Below are 24,011 nucleotides of genomic sequence, written 5' to 3'. Positions count from 1 at the left end.
TGTTGAACCACGAAGCCAGGGGTTCTAGGTTCGAATCCTTGTTAAAAGAAAGGAAGAGACAACACCTTCAAAAAAAAGTAGTGTGAAAGTTACAGCATTTTTACTGGCTGGAGTGGCGACAATTTTAAATTATCCCTGGTGTTAATGTACAGAGGATGGAAACGGACGTCAAATAAGAAGTGCAAATACAAATATGCACTAATAATAATAGAATCATCATCATGCAGGTTAGGTCTAGGGAGCCGGTTTTTCACAACAACGGTTCAACCCGAAAGAGGCTACATGTTCAGTACTGTACTCTGATATTGAAGAATTGAATAGCAAAAAGGACAGTGTTGATAGGCTGTTGAACTTCTCACTTCCACCTGTATCAGCACATTGAAATTGGCCCGCCAAGAATGTATTGATATATGAACCTCCTGGTTATGGCAAAACCATTTTAGCAGAAGCTGCAAGGCATCACAATAAAGATAGCAAACCCGGTGCTCAGGACCCAAATACTGCCCGTGGTATATTTGTTGAAGCGTAACTCCATCTGGATACTGTTTCAAAATGGGACGGTAGCGAGAAGAATGGACACAATTCTATTCCCAAACAGCTCCCTGAAAAGCCACTCTTCAATTTCAATTTCGTTGCTCAGAATAACGTGCGATTTCCTGCCCTGCTGTTTCTCATGCACAGTTCCACTCGCAGTAGCAATTCTTACGGGATTAGCATCGTCCCAATTCAACCCAGTTCGATCAACCACCTGCCACCAACCGTGAGTGTGCAAGGGCAAGCAAATAAAGCCAGCCCACTGGGACACCGTGAACGACTTTATAAAACATTTCAGTATGAAAATGGAACTCATCTTGCGTTCAATTATCCACGCAATCAAATCACTCGGAATTTGAAACCCGTGGCAATAGATGTCCTTAAAGAGCAACGTTTGTCTGAATTTATGAAAGCCGTTTCCGTCCATTGTCTCCATCCAGTTTGAATGGTAGCAATATCCCGTGCTCGATGTGACGCAGAACGGTGTAGTAAAATGCTTAATGTGAGTCGTATGAAGTTCATTGTGCGGTTATATACTAGCCAGAGGGTATTAATTGACCTTCTTCAATATTTATTGTGTTGGTGGGTTCAAAATGTACTCGTTGCAGAGGGAAATTTTCACTCGCGCAAACAGAACTAATATGTAGATATGCAAATCTAACACCAAAAATAAAGCACGATACTTTCTATATCATTATCTTTATCTCATTCATTTTGTTAGAAGATTGCTGTCAATTTTTACTTGACTTAACTGCTTTATTCTGTATTGCCACACTTATTAAGAGCCATAACTTTGAAATTCAGACAAAGTAAGATAGTTGTATTTATTCTTTGGCTTGATTGGCTTCATTCTTTGGCAATTTTGAGACCCTGAAAAAATTTTCCCTCCTGTAGAAAATGTTGAAATTCAAGGGCATATCCCCACATGTTTCATGAGAAGTGAAATATCAGTAAATTTGCAGTACTGCATCTTTCGAAAGCAACAAGCTAATCATGACGGTTTTGCATTTTTGTTGAACTTTCGGCAACATTTGTTGCCCTGCCTACTGGTTTGTTACTTATGGTCTTTTTTCCTGTCTTGGTTTCTTGTTTTGACATTTTCCCTTTTCGCACTACTGTCGTGCCAATAGGGAATTTAACATTGTATTACATTGTAGGAGTTATATTATACTAGAATTAGGTTAAGTAGCTAGACCTGATCATTTCTATTCTATTACAAATATTTGCGTTTGTATTTCTTCTGTAGTTGTCCTAAGTGATTTACTCAATTTATTAGTTACATATTGAACCTGGTATTGCGACGGCCACACATACGAAGATCGAAGAACATCCCAAACATTTGCTTTTATATGCTGTTAATGTAAGACTGTTTGCTTATAAACATTCAATTCTTCTGATGGGGAATTGTTGCTTTCCATTGTTATGTGGCAAAAAAAAGTGTGTCCAAAATGGAGTTTTTGCCTGTTTTGCTTTCTGCCCTTATTATCTTGGTTAAGCAACAATACCCCAAAAATTTGTATGCTTGACTGGAAGCTCACTATTAGGACCATCTAAATGACATAGCACATTACTTGGATATTGAGGTTGTTAAATACTAAAAAATAGCAACTTTTAAAATAGGCTTATCTAAAAATAATAATAATAATAATAATAATAAGCCCAGAAATAAACAAATTATGCCATCTTGTAGCTGAAGATGTGTACTAACATAAGGAAAAGAAAAAAACATTGGACCCTCGTGCAATTTTCGAGGAAAAAAATAAAATGTTAAGAAAAATTAATATAAATTATCACACTTTCTCCCCTATCATAAAGTTGAACAGCCTTTCTTCGCCCTTTCTTTGTTCCAAATGGAACAGTCCATATCTTGGCAACTTGTGTGACTGTCTTTGTTTTTCTTTTTTTGATGGATGGCGCAGTGGTAACGTCGTCGCCTTGTAATCAAGGGGTCCTGGGTTCGATACCCAGTGGAGAAACATAGTGCTTCGGATGCCACTTTAAACTGTAAGTCCAGTCCAGATTAACTACTGCCTGTGCAAAAAAATGGACTTTAAACAAAACAGTGTGAACGTAGAATTTCTAGTGCGTGTGTGAAACAAGTGTATAAAACATTGGGGCCTCCCGATGGTGTAGTTGTAACACTTTCGCCCTGTAATCAAAAGGTCCCTGGTTCAAACCGCGGTGGAGGTACAGCGGCTCAGATTACGATTTAAACTGTAGGTCCAGTCTCCATTAGCCTTCGTAAGCATAAAGTGGACTGCAAACAAACTTTAACAAACATTTTGGCAAGTTTAGAAACGCACATTGCGTCTGAAATATTCACATCGTGTTGTCATTCATGACCTACCACTGATGACGTTACATGTAACCGAAAAGAATCTGCACAGGCCTTGAATGTAAGAAGGTGTTGGCTGTATCGGAAACTATCATCCTCGGAAATGTCTGTTTAAGCCTATGAGAATGAAGTCAACGTGATTGTGAAATCAATTTCGATCAATATAAACTGTAAGCGTTGGAATGTGGTATATGCAGAATACCCACATATGGTGGGTAGGGGAATCAGTTGGACCCACAGTTCCAGGCTATAAAACGGTCCGTGCGACTCATTAAATAACATTAGGGGAGACCAGGGCAAAATGTAAGGTATATTACGATTTCGCATAAACATCGCAATACAGTAAAGACTATTGCACATATGTTTTTGTGCACAAATAATCTTAACTATTATTTAGAATTGGTTTGGACAGTTTTAATCTGAAATGTAACATCCAGTAAAGGCAAATATAAAATGATGCAAATGATCATTTTTCCCCCCCTGGTGTGCAGTGCAATATGATCCTCTGTTTCTTAGTATGTTTTAACAATGTAAATGTCTTGTCAAAAAGTAGAGAACTGAATTGTTACTTTAGAAATGAAAAAATAAACAGCTAGAGTATTGATTGATTGATTTGTTGTTTTAAGTCCACTTTATGCACAGTAAGGCTAATCGGGACTGGACCTACAGTTTAAAGTGGGATCCGAACCACTTGTGCCTCCACCGGGTATCGAACCCGGGACCCCTTGATTACAAGGAGACGACGCTACCACTGCGCCATCGGGGAGGCGTTTATAAGTAGGTTGTATATGAAAAGGATTTTTTTTTTTTTAATTTGGCCATTCCCCCTCCGGGATGAAGGCTCAAGCATTAATTTTTACATGCATTAATAATCTTTAACAAGAGATTTAGACTTGTTCTAATTATAATTAATGTAGTTTTTCATTGAATAAAAATATCTATTTTCTTAATATCCAACTATACCTAAATAGGATAACATTAAATAAATGTTAAGAAAAAGGGGGGAAGGCCAAGAAAAGGGAAAGAATTTTGGATTCGTTATTTTGGTAGATACCCTGGAGATGGACAACTTTTACAGTCTCCCCCCTCCAAAGATAACCCCCAAGTTCGATTCTGCCTCTCAAAATGAGACCCCAAGTTACACCCATGGTTTTGTACCTTTTTTTTTTTACCTTGTATAAAATAGGTTATACAGCTGACTTTGAAAAATGGGAAATATGGAAAAATAAATCATTAAATGCAAAGGTAGTGTTTATTTTATAATAATCAATCTCTTACAATTATACAATCTTTACACTGGTTGAAAGACGGCGGTAGCAGATTCTTGAAGGGTTATAAAAAAGTAAAGAAACACAGAAGCAACACATGACTGTACATAATCAGAGCCTCCACAGCTGCTTAACATGTGAAGGATGAAATCTCACTTGCATGAAAAGACAACACACTTTACAGCAAACAAAAAACACAGATAAGCAAATAAATCAAAAATTATTAATATGTGTGTTTTTCAACCAATTTTTTCTTGTATTTTCTTTCTAACGTAACTCAAACATTGTTTTTTTTAAAGTATGTATTCTCAAACGAAACCTTTTTTATACATAAACAATACACTGACTAGTGATATTTCATACAATAATGAAAAAATAATTATGCACATGGAAAGGCTGAAGAAGGATAAAAGATGCATTCAATCACATTATCGCTTTGATGGGCGAAGCTCTCATGACCATATTTGCAGCGTTTCACCAGGTTATATATGTAAATACACATATTGATTTCCACATATCAGCATGATAACTTTCACACTATTACATTGTATCCAATTTTTTCTAGCACAGAACTCTGGTGGATCTGTAAACATGAATCATGAGAACTACTATACTTATATCCTAAAATATGTATTAAAGTATATTTACATTCAACGTTGTGGTTCGTGGATGGTCAGTCAAGGAACTGGCGCCCGGGCTCGACCAGACTTTTGCAAACAAAATTGGCAGTACTTTATAGCTCAATTGTGAACACATATGCAGTACTATGAAATACTGTTTTTCGACTATTTGGTACTGGGCACTGTTACGGTGCCATGGTAAAGGAGTCATTGCTTATCACCTTTCACATATGAAGGCACAAGGATCTAAGGCACAGTTTTGTTATCAATGCCACACAAAAAATTGACACTAGTAGTATTTCCATGATAATAATATCGTAAACAATTCAGATATGTAACGGGCCATGATTTTTTGCAGGCAATATTGGTACTTTTGAAACTGGTGTTGAACTATGCAAGTATTAACATGTAAAAATTATGTCTCTGAACCAGTAAAAAATAAGTAGTGTCATAAATGTAGTATCTTTGAAAAAAATAGAATTGGTCCTACCTCCACAAATCTAGATATGCATAGATCAGTATCTAATTGTTCCCTTTTTCAATTTTGAGAGCACTGCAATAAGAAATTTCAGATATTTTTGTGTAATAATGAAGACATTGTCAAAATTCAATTGTGGATTGTACATAACGTTTCTTTTAAAGTGCCTCCTATGTGCAAAAGCTCTAAACAACTTGCCAGCTTTAACTGTACTGGTAAACCATGAAATGCTGAAAACTACATGTATATTTACTGCTCTTCTTGACCATATTGCACCATGTACAGCCAACTCTAACTTCCACAATGGGGAAAGAGACAAAAGTTGCGACTAAGAGCATTGAGCATGCCTCTTGGAGCCATTCTATTGAGCGTTGCAGATCCACGAACCAACACCGTATAGCCATTGCAGATTTTAACTTAAGTATTGCTGCCATATTTATTTCTTTTGGCTAAAAAAAATGAAAAAAGATATCAAAAATTTTTACAAACATTTACAAACCATCCTAAGCTCTTCTGCAATGACACAAAAATAACAATATCTACTAAAGAACGTGGCATCAGTTGAATATCATTGGCCTTTAGGTAGTAGGAAGGGCCTTTTTTTACCAAGAAAAATGGGTTAAGAAGATTTTGAAAAGAACACATGCCTAAGGATTGATTTAAAGGCACTTTAAACCTCCACCAAATAACCATTAATTCCCACGTTGCAAATACAATGGCCTCGTCCCTCTTTGCAGAAATATTTACGTATATAAGAACACTTTTTGCCGAACCATCATTCACAATACTGTATTCAACACCAATACAATACCAATATGATTCTACAGAAAAAAATATACTGTTGTCTGTAACTTTGAATACTATATTTCTTTGTGCACGGTGGACGGAGTAAAAAATAGCACATTTTAGAAACGGCCAATAGCTAGTTAACATTGCACCCTGATGGCACTTAGTATTTCCCTTAAGATCATGGTACATTTCTACCATGTTTTTTTTTTTTTTTTTGGTGCAAGATGCAATCACATGAACCACATCTACTCTTTATCATTAGAGAACATATCACAGTTTACACTTCAACTAGCCACACTACATTAGCATTGTGCAGAATATTGTGATACCTTTGCATCCATTGCAGCAAGAATCCTCATCATCAATTCTACAACGTCGAAAAATACTGGACGGTACAGTAACTCGATCAAACCTGGCACTACCCTACAAACATAAATCTAAGAAATTAATAGTTTGGTTTTTCAAGTCTTAACCATCCACTGATTTGAGATCCATCAATTCAACAACAGACTAGATCAGATACGTCGTTGTAGCCATTTTTATGCCTTTCGATGTTTGATTTTTGCCAGTTAGGATGGTTATTGCAATGGATGCCAATTACAGCGATTTGTATCTTGCACCAATTATGATACTTTAACATTGTGTACTGTGAAAAGGGGGAATGTGCGTTAGTTTCAAGCAGCAGAAAGCTCTAAACATTACCAAAATGGTCATGGAGTATGCAGCCAATTGCAACGCTGAAAATTTTAGCCTGTAATCAATGCTACATCGTGAAGAGAACAGTGTTACACTGAATTGTTAGAAAAACGTCATACTTCTGTATATTTTCAGTAACTTAATACTTGTGCAATGCTAACCATTATTTTTTGGCACCCCTATATAACCCTTGCCAAACCATAAACGGGGTGACCTTCTAAACCCAGTAAGGAAAAATACTTCAAAATGGCAGTGAGGTCCCTCCCTCTACCGTAAACACTTGGCCAAGACTCAGTACCTGTGCCACAATCCTATTCTACCTATTGGAGATCAGGGAAAACTTACAGAGACATATATGACTCCCTGCATATTATATGTATAAATGTATATGCCTTAGAAACATGGCAATACTAAAATTACAAACAAAAAAACTTTATATATATTTATATAAAATAAATCAATCATTATTTCCTCAATCTTTAATATTCTTTGATTTATTAAAAAATGATCACCTGAGGAAGTAACATCATCTTTTATTTTACTTTGAATAATGAGATCAACATTTGAAGTCTGTTTTCTTTGGAACGTGCAAATCAAGATAAATGGTGAAAACACTCAAATAAACAATGATAGGTGTTTCCAAACTTAAACAACATAAACTAAGTATAGAAAAAAAAATATTACTGGCAAGTTTCTCACACTATCATCGCCACTGCTATCTTCTTCGATGTTCTTCCAGTACTTACAATCTAAAGCATGCAAACTGAACCAAAAACTCATGAAAAAAATGTCCTGATTACTCCAAAATGCTTCAAAAAGCTTGATCCTTTTAGCTCAGTGTTTGTCTCAAAACAGACAAAAATTGTTCTGACCGCTAGGAAAATATCACTCATCTGCTTATTTTAAAAAACGGGCCTCAGTGCCACAACTGGTCTGGATACACATTCATGAAGTACTTTACAAGCTAGATTCAGCATTCCATTAACGTACTGCGAACTCGCTACTAATTCGGAGCCTTTCCTCCATAGTAATGTTGAAGTCGATGGCTTCCTTCCGACTGTTTAAGGATACCCAAAGCAGATCTTCATTCTCCATCTCAGGAACAACAAGATCACTGTGCCAAGGGAGATGTTGAATGGCAACGGGAGGAAAAGTAATAGTAAAGATCCTGTTACAGACATCTTCTGATCTCTACCGCACTTGTTGTTCTGCAAGTACACAGAAAAGAACTGATTGTTAGAAGCAAGAATGAACTTAAATGATACCCATTAACACATGCATAAGACTTTAGCATAAACATCAGTGGCCGCGATTAGAGGGGGCAGTTGCCCGCCACCTTTTGCCCTCGCATTATGGGCCCTTAATGCTAACTCTTGCCTATCAAGAAAAGGTCCTTGCCCCCAGTTTTGGCCCCCAATCGTCCCTACTGATAAACACTTTGCATTCATACATATTTTGCACGATAATATAAACAAACATCTTATAAACATTAGCAGTTGAAGTTATTCGTTAAAAAATTGAGAACTTCTATGTAGCGGACTAGCGTACTTCTCAGAAAATATCGAAATAGCTGTAGCTAGTGGCACCCAAATGTCAAGTTGGCCATTTTGTTCAGATGGAAGCATGAAAATGGCTCCTTTTAATAACAATTAACGTCATCTAGTCATTCGTGGAGTTATATTAGTGAAACTCTTTAATGTCAAATCACAAAACATAAGATTTCATAATCAAAAGTGACATTGAGAAATATGTCCATTAGAATTATTCTTTATTAAAAAGGAGGGGAGGGTTTAAGCAGCAAATTTCGATTATTTGAAGAGATGGACAATAAGCTATACTGAATGCTGGTTCATACAGAAACAGGTGAATATTGAATTTCAAATATTTCAAATGGAATATTTGATTAGACATGGAGAAAAACTAAACAATAATTTTCCTTCATTTCTAACACAATACATGTTTTAGAATTAATTCGATTTTATAAATAACTGTAGGAATTGAATTGATTCTGCTTAAAAAAATCGACTTTAAAAGAGCACTGCCTATACCGTTTTTTAAGTTTGTATACATTTGTAGACAACAGATACAGCCAATCACAAGCGTTACTGAAGATTTAACTTCTTCACACCACATTTGTTCGGGAGAAATAGGGCCTTGATAGTCGTAGCAAAAATGCAAATCACAATAATACCCCATTGCGCAAAGCTATTGTAAATAACGTCACAATTAGAGATAAAGAAAAATCTAGAAGCGGCGCTTAAAAGTTAGTATTATAGTAATCTTTCCCAAAGGAATATAAAAATCATTATCATCATTACCGTTAGGGTGAGAATTGAAGAAGAAACTCAAACTGATCCAAACGCAATCACTCCCCCTGTCTCTTTTCACCCAAACAGCTATCAGATGACAAAAACCCATCGCTCGGCCATTCAATTGTCATATTAGCGGGTCGCAACCGAAAAATAGAATCTTCTTCAGCCAGCCACAGACAGTACCTAACACCAATAAAAGCACGATAACAATCAAGCGTGCCGATATGCAACCACCGAAAGTCAATTGACTATCAGAGAAACTCGCCAAAATGCACTTCCTTCCATTTCCTATTTCCGAATCAGAAGCTTCCATCAGTGAAAGAGGGGGCGGAGGGGAAGGCAAACAAGGTTGCCAAATCTTAATTTTATATCGTAGCATAAGTGTAACCAGGAATTTACTAAAGGCAGGAAAAAAATGTGAATGCAATTGTGGATCAAATTAACTTCCAAGAATATAAAGTAAAAATGAGGAGGGGCTGAACTTATTATTTTTATTACTTCTTGCATGGAACTTGTTATTTTCATTATGCTTGTTGTGTATACACAAAGTGCGTTCATAAACTTGAAGTAACAGTGCACAAACAAGTCCTGTGTGTAGGGACGTGAGATCGAAATCTGGTTTTCACTATGCAGCATTTGTACTGTGCATTTTATTAACCCTTTTTTATTATTTTTTCTAAACATTATCAAAAGATTACAGGACGAAGACTGGCATCTGGTTGATTGAGAAAAGGAGCCCATAATGCAACAGTTCGTAATCTAAAGCTTGTCCAAGATGGGTGCATGCAGGTGAACCAATTGAATGTGGCGGACAATCATTGGATAATGAAATTAACTCACTTTTGAGGTGTGCGGGGGGATATAACAAAAATGTAAATCTTCACTAAGCCGATCACTCGAAAGCGTATTTTATTGAATATTGTGCACTTGTCTTCCGAATCCTCTTGCACTATTTCCACCCGTCCACCTAGCGGCGCTAGTGATTTCCGTATCAACGCTTCAAATGTAAGTGACGCATCCTATTCTAGTAGAATGAGCGAAACGATGTTTTCTGATAACGATCTGGCAACACTAGGTTCAAGGGCAGTAGGGCCAGGAACTTACTCTCGCCAAACGATGTGGCCAAGCACACCCACGATAATAAACCGCTGCATTAATAGGGTGATCAGCCCACTCGGCCACTCGCAGTTTGTGTCCATTATTGATGAATTATATCCTGATTGTTGGTCTTCACAGTATCGCCTGAACAAGGGACCCCAAATCACACCAGGCTGTCATAAAACTGACCGCGGGAAGGCAAACACCCTGCTGTGACTTACGCGTCTGGTTGTGCTAAGGAAGATTCACTGTTGCACGGGGAAAAAAGCACTTGGAGAGGGACAGTGTACGAGCTGCATTAATACCCCCACGGTAGCAAATGGCGGTAGTTCGGGTTCTTTTACGCCTATGTTGCGTTTTACGAGCAAATAAATTTTCCCGCCAGGAAATGGGGAAGAATATCCTGTGAATTAAGTCCTGCTTCCTGTAAGGGGAGGGGCCTGATACATAAATGTAACTTGATCTGGCTTTTGGTCATTCTGAAGAAGGACTAATCATGGCTTGGCATTGATAGTTCGGTGGCAAAAAAAGAGCACAGATGAATACCATGGTTTGTACCACCACACTTGTTATTATTATTACTAGTGCTAGAGGTGGTTCAACAGGCAGGGCGTCTGACTGTTGTGCCGGACAATCAGGTTCGATTCCCGGGTTAGGTGATCTCAAGTGGGAATTTTTAAATCAATATCCGTGTATAAATAGCTTTAGAATTCACCCAGCCTCTGATCAGCGGATGGCAGTGGCGTGCTCTGGATTTTCGTAGGGTAGGAGTATATTTTCTCACATATTGCAAATTTGTCTTTTTTTTCGGAATGCTGAGCGAAAGGGGCGTTATGGCCACAACTAACCCCTCCTTGGGCACGCCACTGATGGTTGGTTGAGTTTGTAGTCAGCCCACTTTGCGCACATAAAGGCAAATAGGGACTGGACCTACAGTTAAACCGGGATCCGAAACATTGTCTATGTGCCTCCATCGGATATCGAACCGGGACCCATTGATTACAATGCGACGTCGTAACCACTATGCCATCGGGGAGGCAACCCTTGAGAGTAAAGGCGAACGGAGCGTCGTGCCCATCACACCACCAGCACATCTCCCATGTGCCTTCACGGCACGGTACAAGGCATATGTAATATACTTGTGGTGTTTGTTCGAGTGTAAAGTCCATCGTTATGCGCAAACAGGCTAATCGGGACTGGACCTACAGTTTAAAGTAAAATCCGAACCACGAGAGTTACAATATAGGTTGTGGTATGTTACAGAAGTAGCAATTGTAGTTTTTTTTATTGTTTCAACTTGGATTACATGCCATAACTGCTACAACATATACATGTAAGCCTTATACATTGCATAAGCGCATTATGGGAAGTCGGGCCATTGCCCCCGTCTCTCAAAAACGTTTACCAGTATCCAAAGAGCAAGTTACGCTAACCACTACGCCAATGAGGCTGGCAGGATAATTTATGTTGTAAGAGATAATTCGGGTATTTCTTCCTTACATTATTGCTCGCAAATACGACAATCGTAAGATCGTGGGTTATCTGGATTGACAGGTTAAATGGCATTAGTAATGAAAATGGACGAAAACAGCCAAAAATGTTGACGATCTCTGTCAACCACAATACATTCATCATCCAGGAATCTTAAGCTTTTCATTCTCTAGAAATGTTACACGTCACCGAGGAATTTGACCAGGCAGAAATCGACCCACCTGATGTGAACGTCACAGAAGAAAAATGTTGAAAATCGATTTTTAAGACAAGTCACACATTCCACGTAACAAGCCCAATCACAAACATTCCACAGTCCACCTCTCGATTCTAGAATGTACCTAGTTATGGTGTGCTGGGAGTCTCATAAGTGTTATGTTTAAGTGTCGTTTCGGAAGGTCCTAGGTTCGATATCCCAATCCAGGCATGATTGTTCTTTTTGTGTGGCCTCTTCTCTATTCCATCTAATAATTGTGTTTAATTTACCGAAATACAAAGCTAATGTAATTATAAAAATGAAATTTTAAAACGACGAAAGAAGTTTTGATAATGTACGTACAATGGTATACATTACCTACTGGTAATGGTACTGTAATAAGTATTGCTCAGCAAATTGTCCATGACTATTTCCGTTAATTTTTATCTTCATCCTTTTACGTATACTGGTTCACAGGTTCTAAGCAGATTGTTTGGGGGTTTCGAAGCTCTCTTTGCATAACACAAAGGGTATAAACGTTGTGATGAACAATTTGCTTGGCAATACTTATGGATCCCTTGTACAGTGGGATCCATGAGTATTACCGTGCAAATTGTCCATCACCATGTTCGTGTACTTTATTTGACCCAATAGGAGCTTCAAGAATTAAAAGAAAGCTCAAAACAAGCTGTTGACAACTTCTGCACCATTATACATAAAAATCCATCGCTTAAAAACACATGTGATGTAAGATAAAAATTAATTAAAATGGTCATGGACAATTTGCACGGTAATACTCAAGAATCCCACTTTACCACATATGCCAACTTATAACAGTATTGTTCAATTGTTATATGAGCAGAAAGTCAACGATAAAATCCATACATTACTTTGCAAATACTCATTAACATTTAAAGAATATTCATAGGAAAGGAAACGCTACAAGCGATATATTAGTGAGGAAAAGGAGAAAATAAAATCATAATGTAAATCCAAAAACAATGTGGTCGTTAGTAGAAAACCCGAAGATAAATGTGGGATTTCTTATTGACCTGTTCACTAGTGCCACCTGGTGGAAACACTTGAAACTTCTTTTCTTAATTTTCCAAACGCTCCTTTAAAAAAACATCTTTCTAGTGCTAAATAACAGTTAACATTGTACCCGCTGCACCGTAACGGCAAATAGAGGATCGTTACGTCACGAATATTGCACTTTACGAGTGTAAACAGGCAATCAAGACGAGCAAACAACATCCTGTAACGAAAACATTGAGATTTACATCGCAAGAGTCGAACTAGTTCGGCCGCACGCCAAGAGATGGCAGGACGAGCCTCGCTCTGGGACCAGCTGATCTGAGGGGAAACAACTCTACCAGCTGTTCCGTTGACCCAGTAACACCGCGTGTGTGAAGCATGCGTCAGGAAAAGTCGATAATCGCCGCCGCTTTGGGGGAACACCGCCAGAGCCGCAGTCAAACGGTGGAATGCCCGCCTAGAGCGCGAAAGTGTTAGAAACTGCGTCAGTTAACTTTAATAACGCTGAAGTTCTTTTAGTCGGAACTGATTGCGAGAAGTGGGAGAAATGAAAATACTGCTGCTAGATGCCTCTTACCAAATAAGGACAATTTAGTACAATTATAATCACGAATACGTGATCTTTTGATAAATAACAACGTCTGCACTAGAGAAAGTATCAATCCGCCACATCACTTTTATAACGCCCGATGGAAGATTCTTTCTTATAGGCCAACTTCACCCCAGCTTTCAGTAGACAAAACAGTAGCGGATTTATCACTGCGCACAATTGCTGGAAAAATCTGTTGGCAACTCTAGAGGGGGACAAATTATTATCAGTAAGCCTCGGATTTCTATGTATAGACAAAACATGCGAAATGTGTACATCAACTAGAAAAGTACATCGGTCATTTCCTTCATACAAGTACTTACGCTATTTTCGAGGTACCTGGCAGCAAAACTATTGTCATACTAAACATTTTTTTCAGATTTTAAGAAGTTCTTTCGAATGGCCAAGGATTAATTATGAAATGTGACCGTAGAGAACAACAAAGTACACACAGAATACACATTCGTGGCTTTAAAAGATTAGGTGAACGCTAGATGGCGGGCCTTTCACAATTACGTAAAAGTGACTACATATTTGGAGAAATCATATTTATGAATGTCTTTCCAACACAAGTATCTCCAGTACTTAATGAAAACTAGAGAAATTGTTGCAAGATTTAATTTTATGTAAACATTTTGGCGATAGTGATGAAATATATGAAATGTCTCGCGATATGCAACGTAGAACTCTGTCTATATAATTCCGTTCTAACAATGGTGATTCGCCAACAGCTTGGCTACATACACTGCATATAATTCCATAAAAATGCGTTAATGAACACAACAAACACAGAAACCAGAACATAAAGACCTACCTACCTTGTCTTGCGGTCTTCCGAATTCATCGGCTATCTTCCGCAGCTCACGACCGACAGCGATCCACTCGTCCTCCGGACTTCTTGCCATCTTTGCAGGAGGCAACTCCACCCCGGTGGGGAAGGGGACGCGGTCGCAAGCCCCCCACCTTCGTCTGCTGCTGCTGCTGCTTAGAGGCTGCTTCTCGGAGGAGATCCCTCTGGTGCGAAGGCGTGCAATATCGCCGTTCTTCGTAAAGACCCTAGCCGTGAAAACCTGGTGGTTCACGGACTGAACGAGATCTGGTAGCGGCAACTGCGATGGGTTCTCGCTAGATTGCAGCGGTTCTGGTTCGTGGTCTCTCACCCTCCTCCCCATACTATTGCGACCTGGAAGGATAAAAGAAAAATCAAGATAAGAAGTCATCAACGAGTTACTGAAAGTGAAATCAAACTAAGATTTTCACCAACGTCAGATCCTGAACTCAGTAGCGAAGTGTTTTATCACATCGCGCTACGACTCCAGGGGACCCGTGTTGGAATCCCGACCGCCTGGGCATGTGTGTTCTTTGTTTCTGTTCATCAATGTCTCCGTATCACTCATCTTCGTCTTCGCGAGCAGTGGCAGAAAATAGAAGTTAATTCAACCAAATCAATCAATAAAATCTACAGCGATCGTAATACAAACATACAGCAAATTTACTGGATTAATTCGTAGGAAACAGTCCGCCCCTACCAATACAACCCACCTACAGTGCTCAATAGACCAGTTCTCCTTGAAACAGTACCTGGAAAGTATTAGACACAATAAAATAACAACTAATTACAGATAATACAAAGACAAATCTCTCATATATGTTTGTAGGACCAAGAACTTTTCAAAAATATATGTAGAATTGTACTTGAAATTGTTACTGTACGTTTTAATAGTGACCGCTCACCAGCTAAATTTCCAGGTTCGAGTCCCGGTCTTGTACAGGTGAGCTTTGTGAGTGTCCTTTCATCAATTTAATCTAATCATCGCCGCGATTTACCAAAAGTGGCATAAACTAGTAAAAATACAAGTGAACAGCTACGAACAGAAGTATGGACATCATGAAAGTCGCCAGAGCCTCGTCAGGGTGTGCTCTTTCTCTTTCAGTTACTTTACGACACCTCTTTGGTTAATCGCGACGATGAATGATGAAATGAATGGCGGGGAAAACCCGATTCAGCCGTCCCTAATCCAGGGGTAGAAGCCTGAACCTCTACCTTCGTAGCGCATTACGGTAACCATTTCGCAAGACAAATAACGTTCATTAACAATAGTACAAGTTCGCATGCGTTCAATCTCTTAGCACGTTAGTAATCTCAAAGCCAGATCAATAAGTGAATCAGCGAACTTTATCAGAAAATACTGTCGCAATTCGAAAGAGTTCGCTTGATATAAGGAATACGCCCACCTCGCGAGAAAAACTAACAACTGTTGGCTACTGTATGTCATGCAATTTCAACACTAACGGGATATCATCGACGTCATACTCGGCTTATACGTGACATTGTCGCGAATTGAATCATCAACAATTTTATTGGACTTATAGCTTTGCATTTGTCCGTTTACGCCCAGCATACATCTTGATTGGATCATCGCTAGAGAATATGCACTTCTAGTCCAAGGTGTAAACATACAGGTTATCATCCCCTCCGGAAAATTCAACGAACATGTTTGATGACGTCATTTCAAAGAGACGTCTTTCTCAAGAATATAACTTCTAATTATGTAAAACAATTTTCATTTTGCGCAGTTAATTCACCACTAATGCTTCAACTAGGTTATATTAAACTTCGAAACCTTTAATTTTAAAGAAAGGTGTCACAGATGATTGGATTTTTTAAAATTTACGAACCCCTGTAATCTACGTCACTGGAAGATTTCCGAACACAAAATAATCGTGGGACACACCTCTATGTATTGCGCCTTACCAAGATACATTTAGCATTCAATAACACTGAACTGCAACATGTTTGGTAGTGAATAAGTGTTATTATCCTAGTAGCAATAAATTTACTTCCCTTTTCATGTAGTTATGTCACATTTCGAGCTTTATTTAACTATAGCAGTGGCAAATTATGGGAAACTTAGAATTTTTGGAGCGAATAGGTTATCAGAGTGTAAGAAAGTATAGCAAATGACCCAGGGTTCGTATCAGATGGGCTAAAAAGCAATTTAGGTGTGACAAGTTTATTTAAACAAGAAAAAACTCACAGGGTAAGAGTGTAACTTTCATGCGCATGGCAGTAAACATAGGTTTGTTGCTCGTTCAATGACATTTGAACTCAGGAACTAACTAGGACATGACAGGTTCTTCCACCTTCATAAATCTAGTGCCTTCAAAGTGATTTTTAGCTCCTTTTCAATAATCTAGTATTGCAACACTGAAGCCGGTACAATACCGTATTCTATGCAGGTGGATTGCGCGGAATATACTCGACATTTGTATTAACATCATCAATATTTAGTTATCTGCTACTGTTCTTGCAAAGGCAATGAGAAAATGCTAGTAAGGACAACAATATCGATCAAAAAAACTCCAAGATAAGATAGGAAAGTGACGTGACGACAATGTCCGAAATGACCACAATTTTGATTTCAAACGAAGGTCAGTGGACAATCAAGGCCACAGAGGCTAAAAATAATATAGTGGGCGCGCTGGGCGCTGGAACGGACATGCTAAATAAGGGCAAATGCACGAACATCCACCCCCCAGGCACCTTGCGTTTTGTAAGCCCTGGCCTCACCTTGCCCGACGAGCAGTGTTGCCAACAGCATGAGAGAAAAACGGGCTAAATTGCACCCAAAATGGAGCTAAAATTGACATCCAAGGGGCTAGATTTACAAAGGTGCGGCTGCACACTGAAAAAAAATCTGGTTCTTAATTCTTTGGGTGTTTTGGTGCAAAATTTCTGAAACTCAAGAACCACAACTAATCAACTGTCAAGATGAGGGGCATACGCTCAACTAAATTAAATTTTCTTAACTTAAATAATTTATTTCCCCCTTAAATTAAATTGTGGTGCAGTAGATTACACAAAAGCATTACACATTTTCGGCATATTCCTCCTTCATAAATCTGCACACGTACACTCACACACACACAAACGGCCGCACGCACGAACTAGTCTCTGGGCGAGCCTCACTGTTACGAACGATTCCGCACCGCACTTCTGTGAACTTTCAAGAACCAGATGCAATGCAGCTGAACAAAGATTCGCATTTTCTAGAATCAACGTTATCCGTAATTCGCCTGGGGTACACAGCATACCAAAACCAGAAACAAGGGGATAAAGTGACAATGTGCACTTGCTACCTGCTCCCCAGGAGGGGTCGCAGGACGAGCTTGCAGGTGCAGAGGAGGGTCGGTTAAGTGAATTCTTCTTTGCAGTTTACTGAAATGCCAAAAAACATTTCATTACTGAAAGGGCTAGATTTGTAGCAAGATTTCTCTCTGTAGGGCTAAAAAGCCCCATGGGGCTTTTGCTGAATTTTGGGGCTGAGTACGTACTGAAAAGGGCCAGTTCTGGCCCCAAAAGGGCCAACTTGGCAACACTGCCGACGAGCTATCAGCTGACTGCGGGAAAACACTCTTCTTCGTGCGACGTTGCCAAACGTCACCACCGTCTCTAGTCGAGCGTTGAAATTTCAGTCACGTACTGTCTGAAAGCCCGTCACTTCAGCTTCAACAAACCTCTCCCTGTTAATACAGTAGAAAACCATACGACGGCCGTCCTTACAGCATGTAGATTTGCGCTGTCTTGTCAGATGTTTTGATAGGAAGGTTAGGCCGCCATACAAAAAGCAATAGCATAACCTGCTACGAAGGCAGAAGTCCTGGGTTCGAATCCTTACTACGGCATGAGTTTACCATTTGTTCCCCTCTCCATTTTCAACAGTTCATAACTCTGGATGTAATACAACTGAAAGCAGTAGCAGAAGCAATTGAACTCTGACATCCCAAAACCCTAAGGGTTTTGCTGCAGACACATAAGTCACATGTTCCCATCATGAGCAAGATCAGGCCGCTCTTGGCCATACTAATTAATTTATTTCTTTAATATTGTCATTCCATCTTGGTTTGGCCTTCCTACAGATATTTTACCACTAGATTTCCCAAAAATGTTCCATTTCTCCCATGCATGCTATGTGGGGAGAATTATTAAGTAGAAGAAGTAATAATCAAGAATTTCACTATTTTAAAGTAATAATACATACATCCTTCACAAAGAAATAACAAAAGAAAAGTTTCTGGTAACCAAATATTTGTTTAAATAGGCGACAAACAAATGATTATTCACCAGAACCAAAATTCTTTTAGGAATTGTTCATTACAAGAAAAATCCTTTTAGAAATTGTTCACCAGCAGAAAAATTATTTTAGAAATTGTTCGCCAGAACAAAAATTCATTTAGAAATTGTTCGCCAGAACAAAAATTAATTTAGAAATTGTTCAACAGAACAAAAATTATTTTAGGAATTGTTCATCACAAGAAAAAAATATTTTAGAAATTGTTCACAAGCAGAAAAATTATTTTAGAAATTGTTCACAAGCAGAAAAATTCTTTTAGAAATTGTTCACCAGCAGAAAAATTATTTTATTAATTGTTCACCAGCAGAAACATTATTTTAGAAATTGTTCGCCAGAACCAAAATTCATTTAGAAATTGTTCAACAGAACAAAAATTCTTTTAGGAATTGTTCATCAGAAGAAAAATTATTTTAGAAATTGTTCACAAGCAGAAAAATTATTTTAGAAATTGTTCACCAGCAGAAACATTCTTGTAGAAATTGTTCGCCAGAACCAAAATTCTTTTAGAAATTGTTCACCAGAACAAAAATTATTTTAGGAAATGTTCATCAGAAGAAAAATTAATTTAGAAATTTTTCACCAGCAGAAACATTATTTTAGAAATTGGTCACCAGCAGAATAATTATTTTAGAAACTGTTCGCCAGAATCAAAATTAATTTAGAAATTGTTCACCAGCAGAAAAATTATTTTAGAAATTGTTCACCAGAACCAAATTATTTTTAGTAATTGTTCATCAGAAGCAAATTATTTTAGTAATCGTGCAGATTTGTTTAGAGTTACCAAATAATTCACCAAATTTAGTAAATGCTACTATTTTTTTATGGTTACGAAAAGCCTTAGCCAAACGTGTTTTGTTAATACATTAAGTGTCTTCTATGTTGGGTAGACCTTTAATTCAATACAGTAGAAGAGCGAATTTGTGGCACAGCTGTTTGTTTTCAATATTTCAAGCCATTATATTTAGGCTACTTATAACTTAGCGCACTTGAATTACAGAAAATCTTTGAACGTTTAATCACAGAGTTTGTACTGTGTGTCCTCTCACATAAACATGCAAAAATTTCAATTTGGAAACTCGCATAGAACAATTTATTCTCGGAACTGAGTAGCGAAATGTGAAAACGACAAGTTCTGACTTAGCTTCTGTTATTTACGCTTCTCTTCGAGAACATTATTTCCTTCGGTTTGTTTTTCCATCACCGAACGAACCATGTCAACTAACACGTTCGCTCTCGCCTCTATTTTGTCGTCACTTGTTAATCGCACTAGGTTAACCACGACGGAAGATGACAGGGCAATAAAGGGCTAAAGCTGATGCCATGAAGTTATCAGCACCACGCTCCGGCCGCCTTTTACACCCAATCCTCTAAGTAAAGCCCAGAGCTGCTACATACAGGGGCATTAGTGGGGAAACATTTCCCACTCGAAATCATTCAACCCGGGAATCGAACCTGGGTCTCTCTACCGACTGGATAGCCGCAGGATAAAAAATTAACTCTGTGCAATAAAATGGGCTAACCGGGGAACTGGACCTACAGTTTAGACCGAGATTGGCATAGCTTAGACGTTTTACCGCCGGGAATCGAACAAGAGATAATTCAAAGAGGGAAGCATATGTAGAAGGCATAGGTGGAAGAGTTCTGCATATTTGCAGGCAGAATATTTCCACTATGCAATGAGGATCAGTTGTTCACACGGTAAGGTGCAAGTTGAGACATGTTCAGTAAGAGTACCTCTGACTCTCCCTTACGCACATTTGCACTTTTTCCATCGATACCAAGAATGAGAAAATCATAGCTTCTTGAGCACTCGTTCTTTGAGTTAATCGCGACGCTGAGGATGAAAAAGAAAACAACAGAATTCCTCTTGTCCGCCTCAACCTGGCGAAATTGTGACGAGTTCGAAGCGTGGATAAACTATAGAAGATGACGTAACTGCAGAAGTATAGTCGACGCGTGCCACTGTATAGAAGTAATGACGTGTCACAGTGCGTAAAATCTGAACGAGCTAAGATAACATGCTGCCAAGATAAGAAGAAAATTTGCTGCGAAATGATGTCATGTCCGAAGTAGATCCATTGCTGGCATGTAACGGCTCAGCTAAATAAGGCTAAGGTTCTGGATTCGAAACCTTGACACGTTTTGTTTCGTTACGCTCGTATCGACACTAAACAGGGAGCTTTTGCGTTCAAATACTCTGAGCATACATTTAGTAGTTTCTTCTCCAACTATCTTAACGATTCTCCATAAAATGCAGTGCTCACGTTGGCCTGGGACATTTCAACTTGCGGATGTATCGGTAATGTTGCACCCTTGTAATTAAGAGGTTCCGGGTTCGATCCCCGTCAGAGGCACATTGCACAGTGGTCTGTGTTTGTATTCTTGTCATTTAACGTCGTCTTTCTACCACTAAAGCTAAACGCGACCATGAGAATGATTGATATTAAAGAACATCCATACCTAGGTCGGGAGTCGAACCCGGGACCTTCGGTGGCGAGATCGAAACCCACACGAGGTGGATTCCCCGCCACCCTACCCGGGCATAAAGTGAACACAACCTCTTGGCGTTTCGATACTCAGAAGGCTCGTACAGACTCGTAAATACAAACACTCGCGGTGTTGTTCGCGCTAACTTTCGTCTCAGAAACACGCTTGTGCAGCTAAAGGCAAGGCAAAGCGCTACTCCCAGCTTCTCGCGAGACTGTCCGCTAAGGCAAAACGCTCTGTCGGGGAGAAGAGACGTCCCGTCCCGCGCAAGCCCGCTGTGCTCTGCCGACCGCTGGACCCAGACAGCGTGGCTCTACCGCTTATCGCTAGTGCATCACTTGTCACACGAATTGGCACCACACACTCCCGCGTAGAGCCGAGATACAGTTATCGGCCAGCACCTGCTACGGTTGCGGGGGAAAGCCTACCCAAGCAGCCCGGACATCAAAACACAACGTGCATCCTTGCCGTTAAAGCTTAGCGCAATAACTAATAAAGCAGTGGGCACATGTTCAAATCCTCGTTAAAGTGTTTGCAAGTACAGGGGAGTTGTGAATTAAACAAAAGATAAACGGGACTCTTAAAATTAATCTCCAACCTCCGTAGCGGAGTGGTCAGCACAGCGCGCTACGACGCCAGGAGACCATGCGCGTTCTTGGTGAATGTCGCTTCATCAATTTCACCATATCGCACATCCTCGTCGCCGCGATTAACCAAATGCGAGGCTAAATAATAATCAATGCAAAATCGGGCTGTTGTCGAGATTACTGATTACGAGCCAGCTACGTTCACTCTCACATTCAAACGGTAGGATTTGTACGTACAAAGTCTCTCAAAACCGCACTACGCGCTCCGAGCTATATACCCGCGTTCGTCTGCCGGACAAGGCAAAAGTACTAACTTACTAAACATTGTCATACTTGTAATCGCACCGAACCATCATCGCGGTTAACAGTTGTGTAAAATCAAGCGGGTTACTTAACCGCGCGTTCGCACAGTTTTCCTCTATCGCGAAACAGAAACCGTTTCTTTACGTCAGGTAATACATTCATGAGTATATTCAACAAGACTGTATTGAAACACTTGCAAGAAGCTGCCAAGCTCATGTTTTGTTCCTCCCATCACAATTCTTGCAGCGAGATAAGATAACGTATCGAGGGACAGCTGTAGCGAACACATTTAGGACATGTTTACTTTTAAAGTATCGTTCCTTGTTTTGTTTTCTAAACAAACTTTGCTGATTTCTGTTCGTTATCGAGAGAACGGAAGTGGAATAAATCTCGAACTTCCAATTGTTGCAACAGCGTCATCTTTCAGTGCTATGTAAACATATATCTCGTAGTTTCAATGCGATTTTGCGAATGATAGAGCTAGAAAGGTTTTTAACCTCACGTACTTCAGGATGATGCAATAATTGGTGCGTTCTCGATAAGTACATACAAACTGATTTTAGGATCAGCACAAGTCCCGATTAGCCTTTTTGTAACCGCACAGGTCACAATTGGTACTTCGCTTGACTTTTGGCGTGCGAACAGTGACTCGCGTCATACTTGTTGTATCCGGATCGAACTTTCCTTCGTATTTAGAGAAAATATATAGTAAACCGAGGGAGGCTTCTTGACACAGCTGCAACTTACTAGCAGAACAAATTTCCTCAATATATTTTGCTGGACAAAACTTCTTCAAAACGTAATAGTATCCAGAACTTCGAAATAAAAACTTTACGGTTTCCAAGTTTCAAGCATTATTTAGCATTCAGACCTTTCTTGTAAACACTTGTGCCATCTATCGTACAATTTGCGAAAATAGCACACGAAAGTAAGTTCGTCACCTTTTCAGTTTTTCGCCTTAACCGTGTAAATAAGGAGCACGCATCAATATTTACAGCTTATCCCAGGATTCGATAGAAGATTCGGCAGATTAGCGGTCCGGCACGCTATACGTTGACCGCACTTGGGGGGGAGGGGGGATATTGCACCTACATCACAAAAACTCGACTTTACATTACGCAAAGTTACGCGTTCAATTTTGAAGTTCAGGGCCACGTACTGAAATTGCATATGCACCGCGCAAGGCGAGGTTCACCGACCTGTTGGCAAGTCACGTGCCGATTACCGCATGTCCGAACTTGCACTTCCACAACACGAAACGCAGCAGTTTTGAACTTCACTTAACACTTCGTCGTGTTTTTCCTCTATATCGCACACACTCGCACCATTTTTTATTTCTCAAGGGGAGAAATCACATTCACAAACACACTTCCGATGCACTTTTTCTTTCCGAGGCGAAACAACGAAAATTAATAAACTTACTTACCCGAAAGATTATTATTTCCAGCTGGCCTTCGTCTCCTACGTCCACGTCCAAGTAATAACAAGCAGAGATCCAAAACAGTTCTAACGAATTCTTGAAACTCCTCTTCGATCTCTGAAGGCTCCGGTATATAAAACGGGATTGCCATGATTGCATTCGTACGTCTACACTCTTCAAAATTCTGACACCAACTAACACGACGCGATCCTCGCAGTGTAGAGATCCTCGCCAATGGAGAGATCAACGCACGAGTCACGTCACGCGACGATCGACCAATGGCGAAACGGTAGAGGCGGAGAGAGCAGGCAGATAGTATTTGTAAACAAGAGCCATGTGCTACATCGGGCATGTTCGGTAGTGTTCGTATTACGCGCCCGAATCCCTGACGTCAGATCTCACTAGCCCTGAAGTCAGGTGATCCGTGTAGCCGCGAAAACGTGTTTGTACACGCTGAATCACGAGAACCTGTTGGCTGGGTGAACCAAAATCACTTCTCAGAGTCCAAAAATAAACTCTGAACAATTACATTACCGTTCGACAGGTTCATGCACTTTTATCACGGCCAATACAGTTATGTAACTAGTCAATAAGTTCGGGTCCCTCCTGGGGCCTGTGGTAGCGTAGTGGATAACACT

The 24,011-nt window shown here is 39.5% G+C and overlaps 1 protein-coding gene across 2 annotated transcripts; it reads right to left on the bottom strand.

Moving 5' to 3' along the window:
• Positions 1 to 4,107: 4,107 nt before the first annotated feature.
• LOC145989692 (uncharacterized) lies at positions 4,108 to 23,554 on the bottom strand. Of its 2 annotated transcripts, none has more exons than XM_083124918.1 (3): positions 23,380 to 23,554; positions 14,260 to 14,624; positions 4,108 to 7,928 (listed from the first exon to the last, which is right to left on the bottom strand). In XM_083124918.1, exons 1-3 carry the CDS (start codon positions 23,522 to 23,524, stop codon positions 7,782 to 7,784), a joined length of 657 nt encoding a protein of 218 aa, XP_082981044.1. In that variant the 5' UTR covers positions 23,525 to 23,554; the 3' UTR covers positions 4,108 to 7,781. The 2 variants fall into 2 exon arrangements, with proteins under 2 accessions (XP_082981044.1, XP_082981045.1); XM_083124919.1 differs by having other exon boundaries at positions 7,782 to 7,928; positions 14,256 to 14,624.
• Positions 23,555 to 24,011: the final 457 nt, after the last annotated feature.

This window comes from Lepisma saccharinum, chromosome 7 (assembly GCF_977018435.1).
Source record: "Lepisma saccharinum chromosome 7, izLepSacc3.1, whole genome shotgun sequence".
Classification (NCBI taxonomy): domain Eukaryota; kingdom Metazoa; phylum Arthropoda; class Insecta; order Zygentoma; family Lepismatidae; genus Lepisma; species Lepisma saccharinum.
This window is presented reverse-complemented; position numbering and strand designations above follow the sequence as displayed.

What these genes read in the sequence shown, in the direction of transcription:
- LOC145989692 (XM_083124918.1), bottom strand. Translation starts at nt 23,524, where the DNA reads ATGGCAATCCCGTTTTATATACCGGAGCCTTCAGAGATCGAAGAGGAG. An exon ending in TGGAAATAATAATCTTTCGG is followed by an intron (nt 14,625 to 23,379) that starts GTAAGTAAGTTT and finishes TTATCCTTCCAG; the next exon opens with GTCGCAATAGTATGGGGAGG. An exon ending in TCGGAAGACCGCAAGACAAG is followed by an intron (nt 7,929 to 14,259) that starts GTAGGTAGGTCT and finishes GTGTACTTGCAG; the next exon opens with AACAACAAGTGCGGTAGAGA.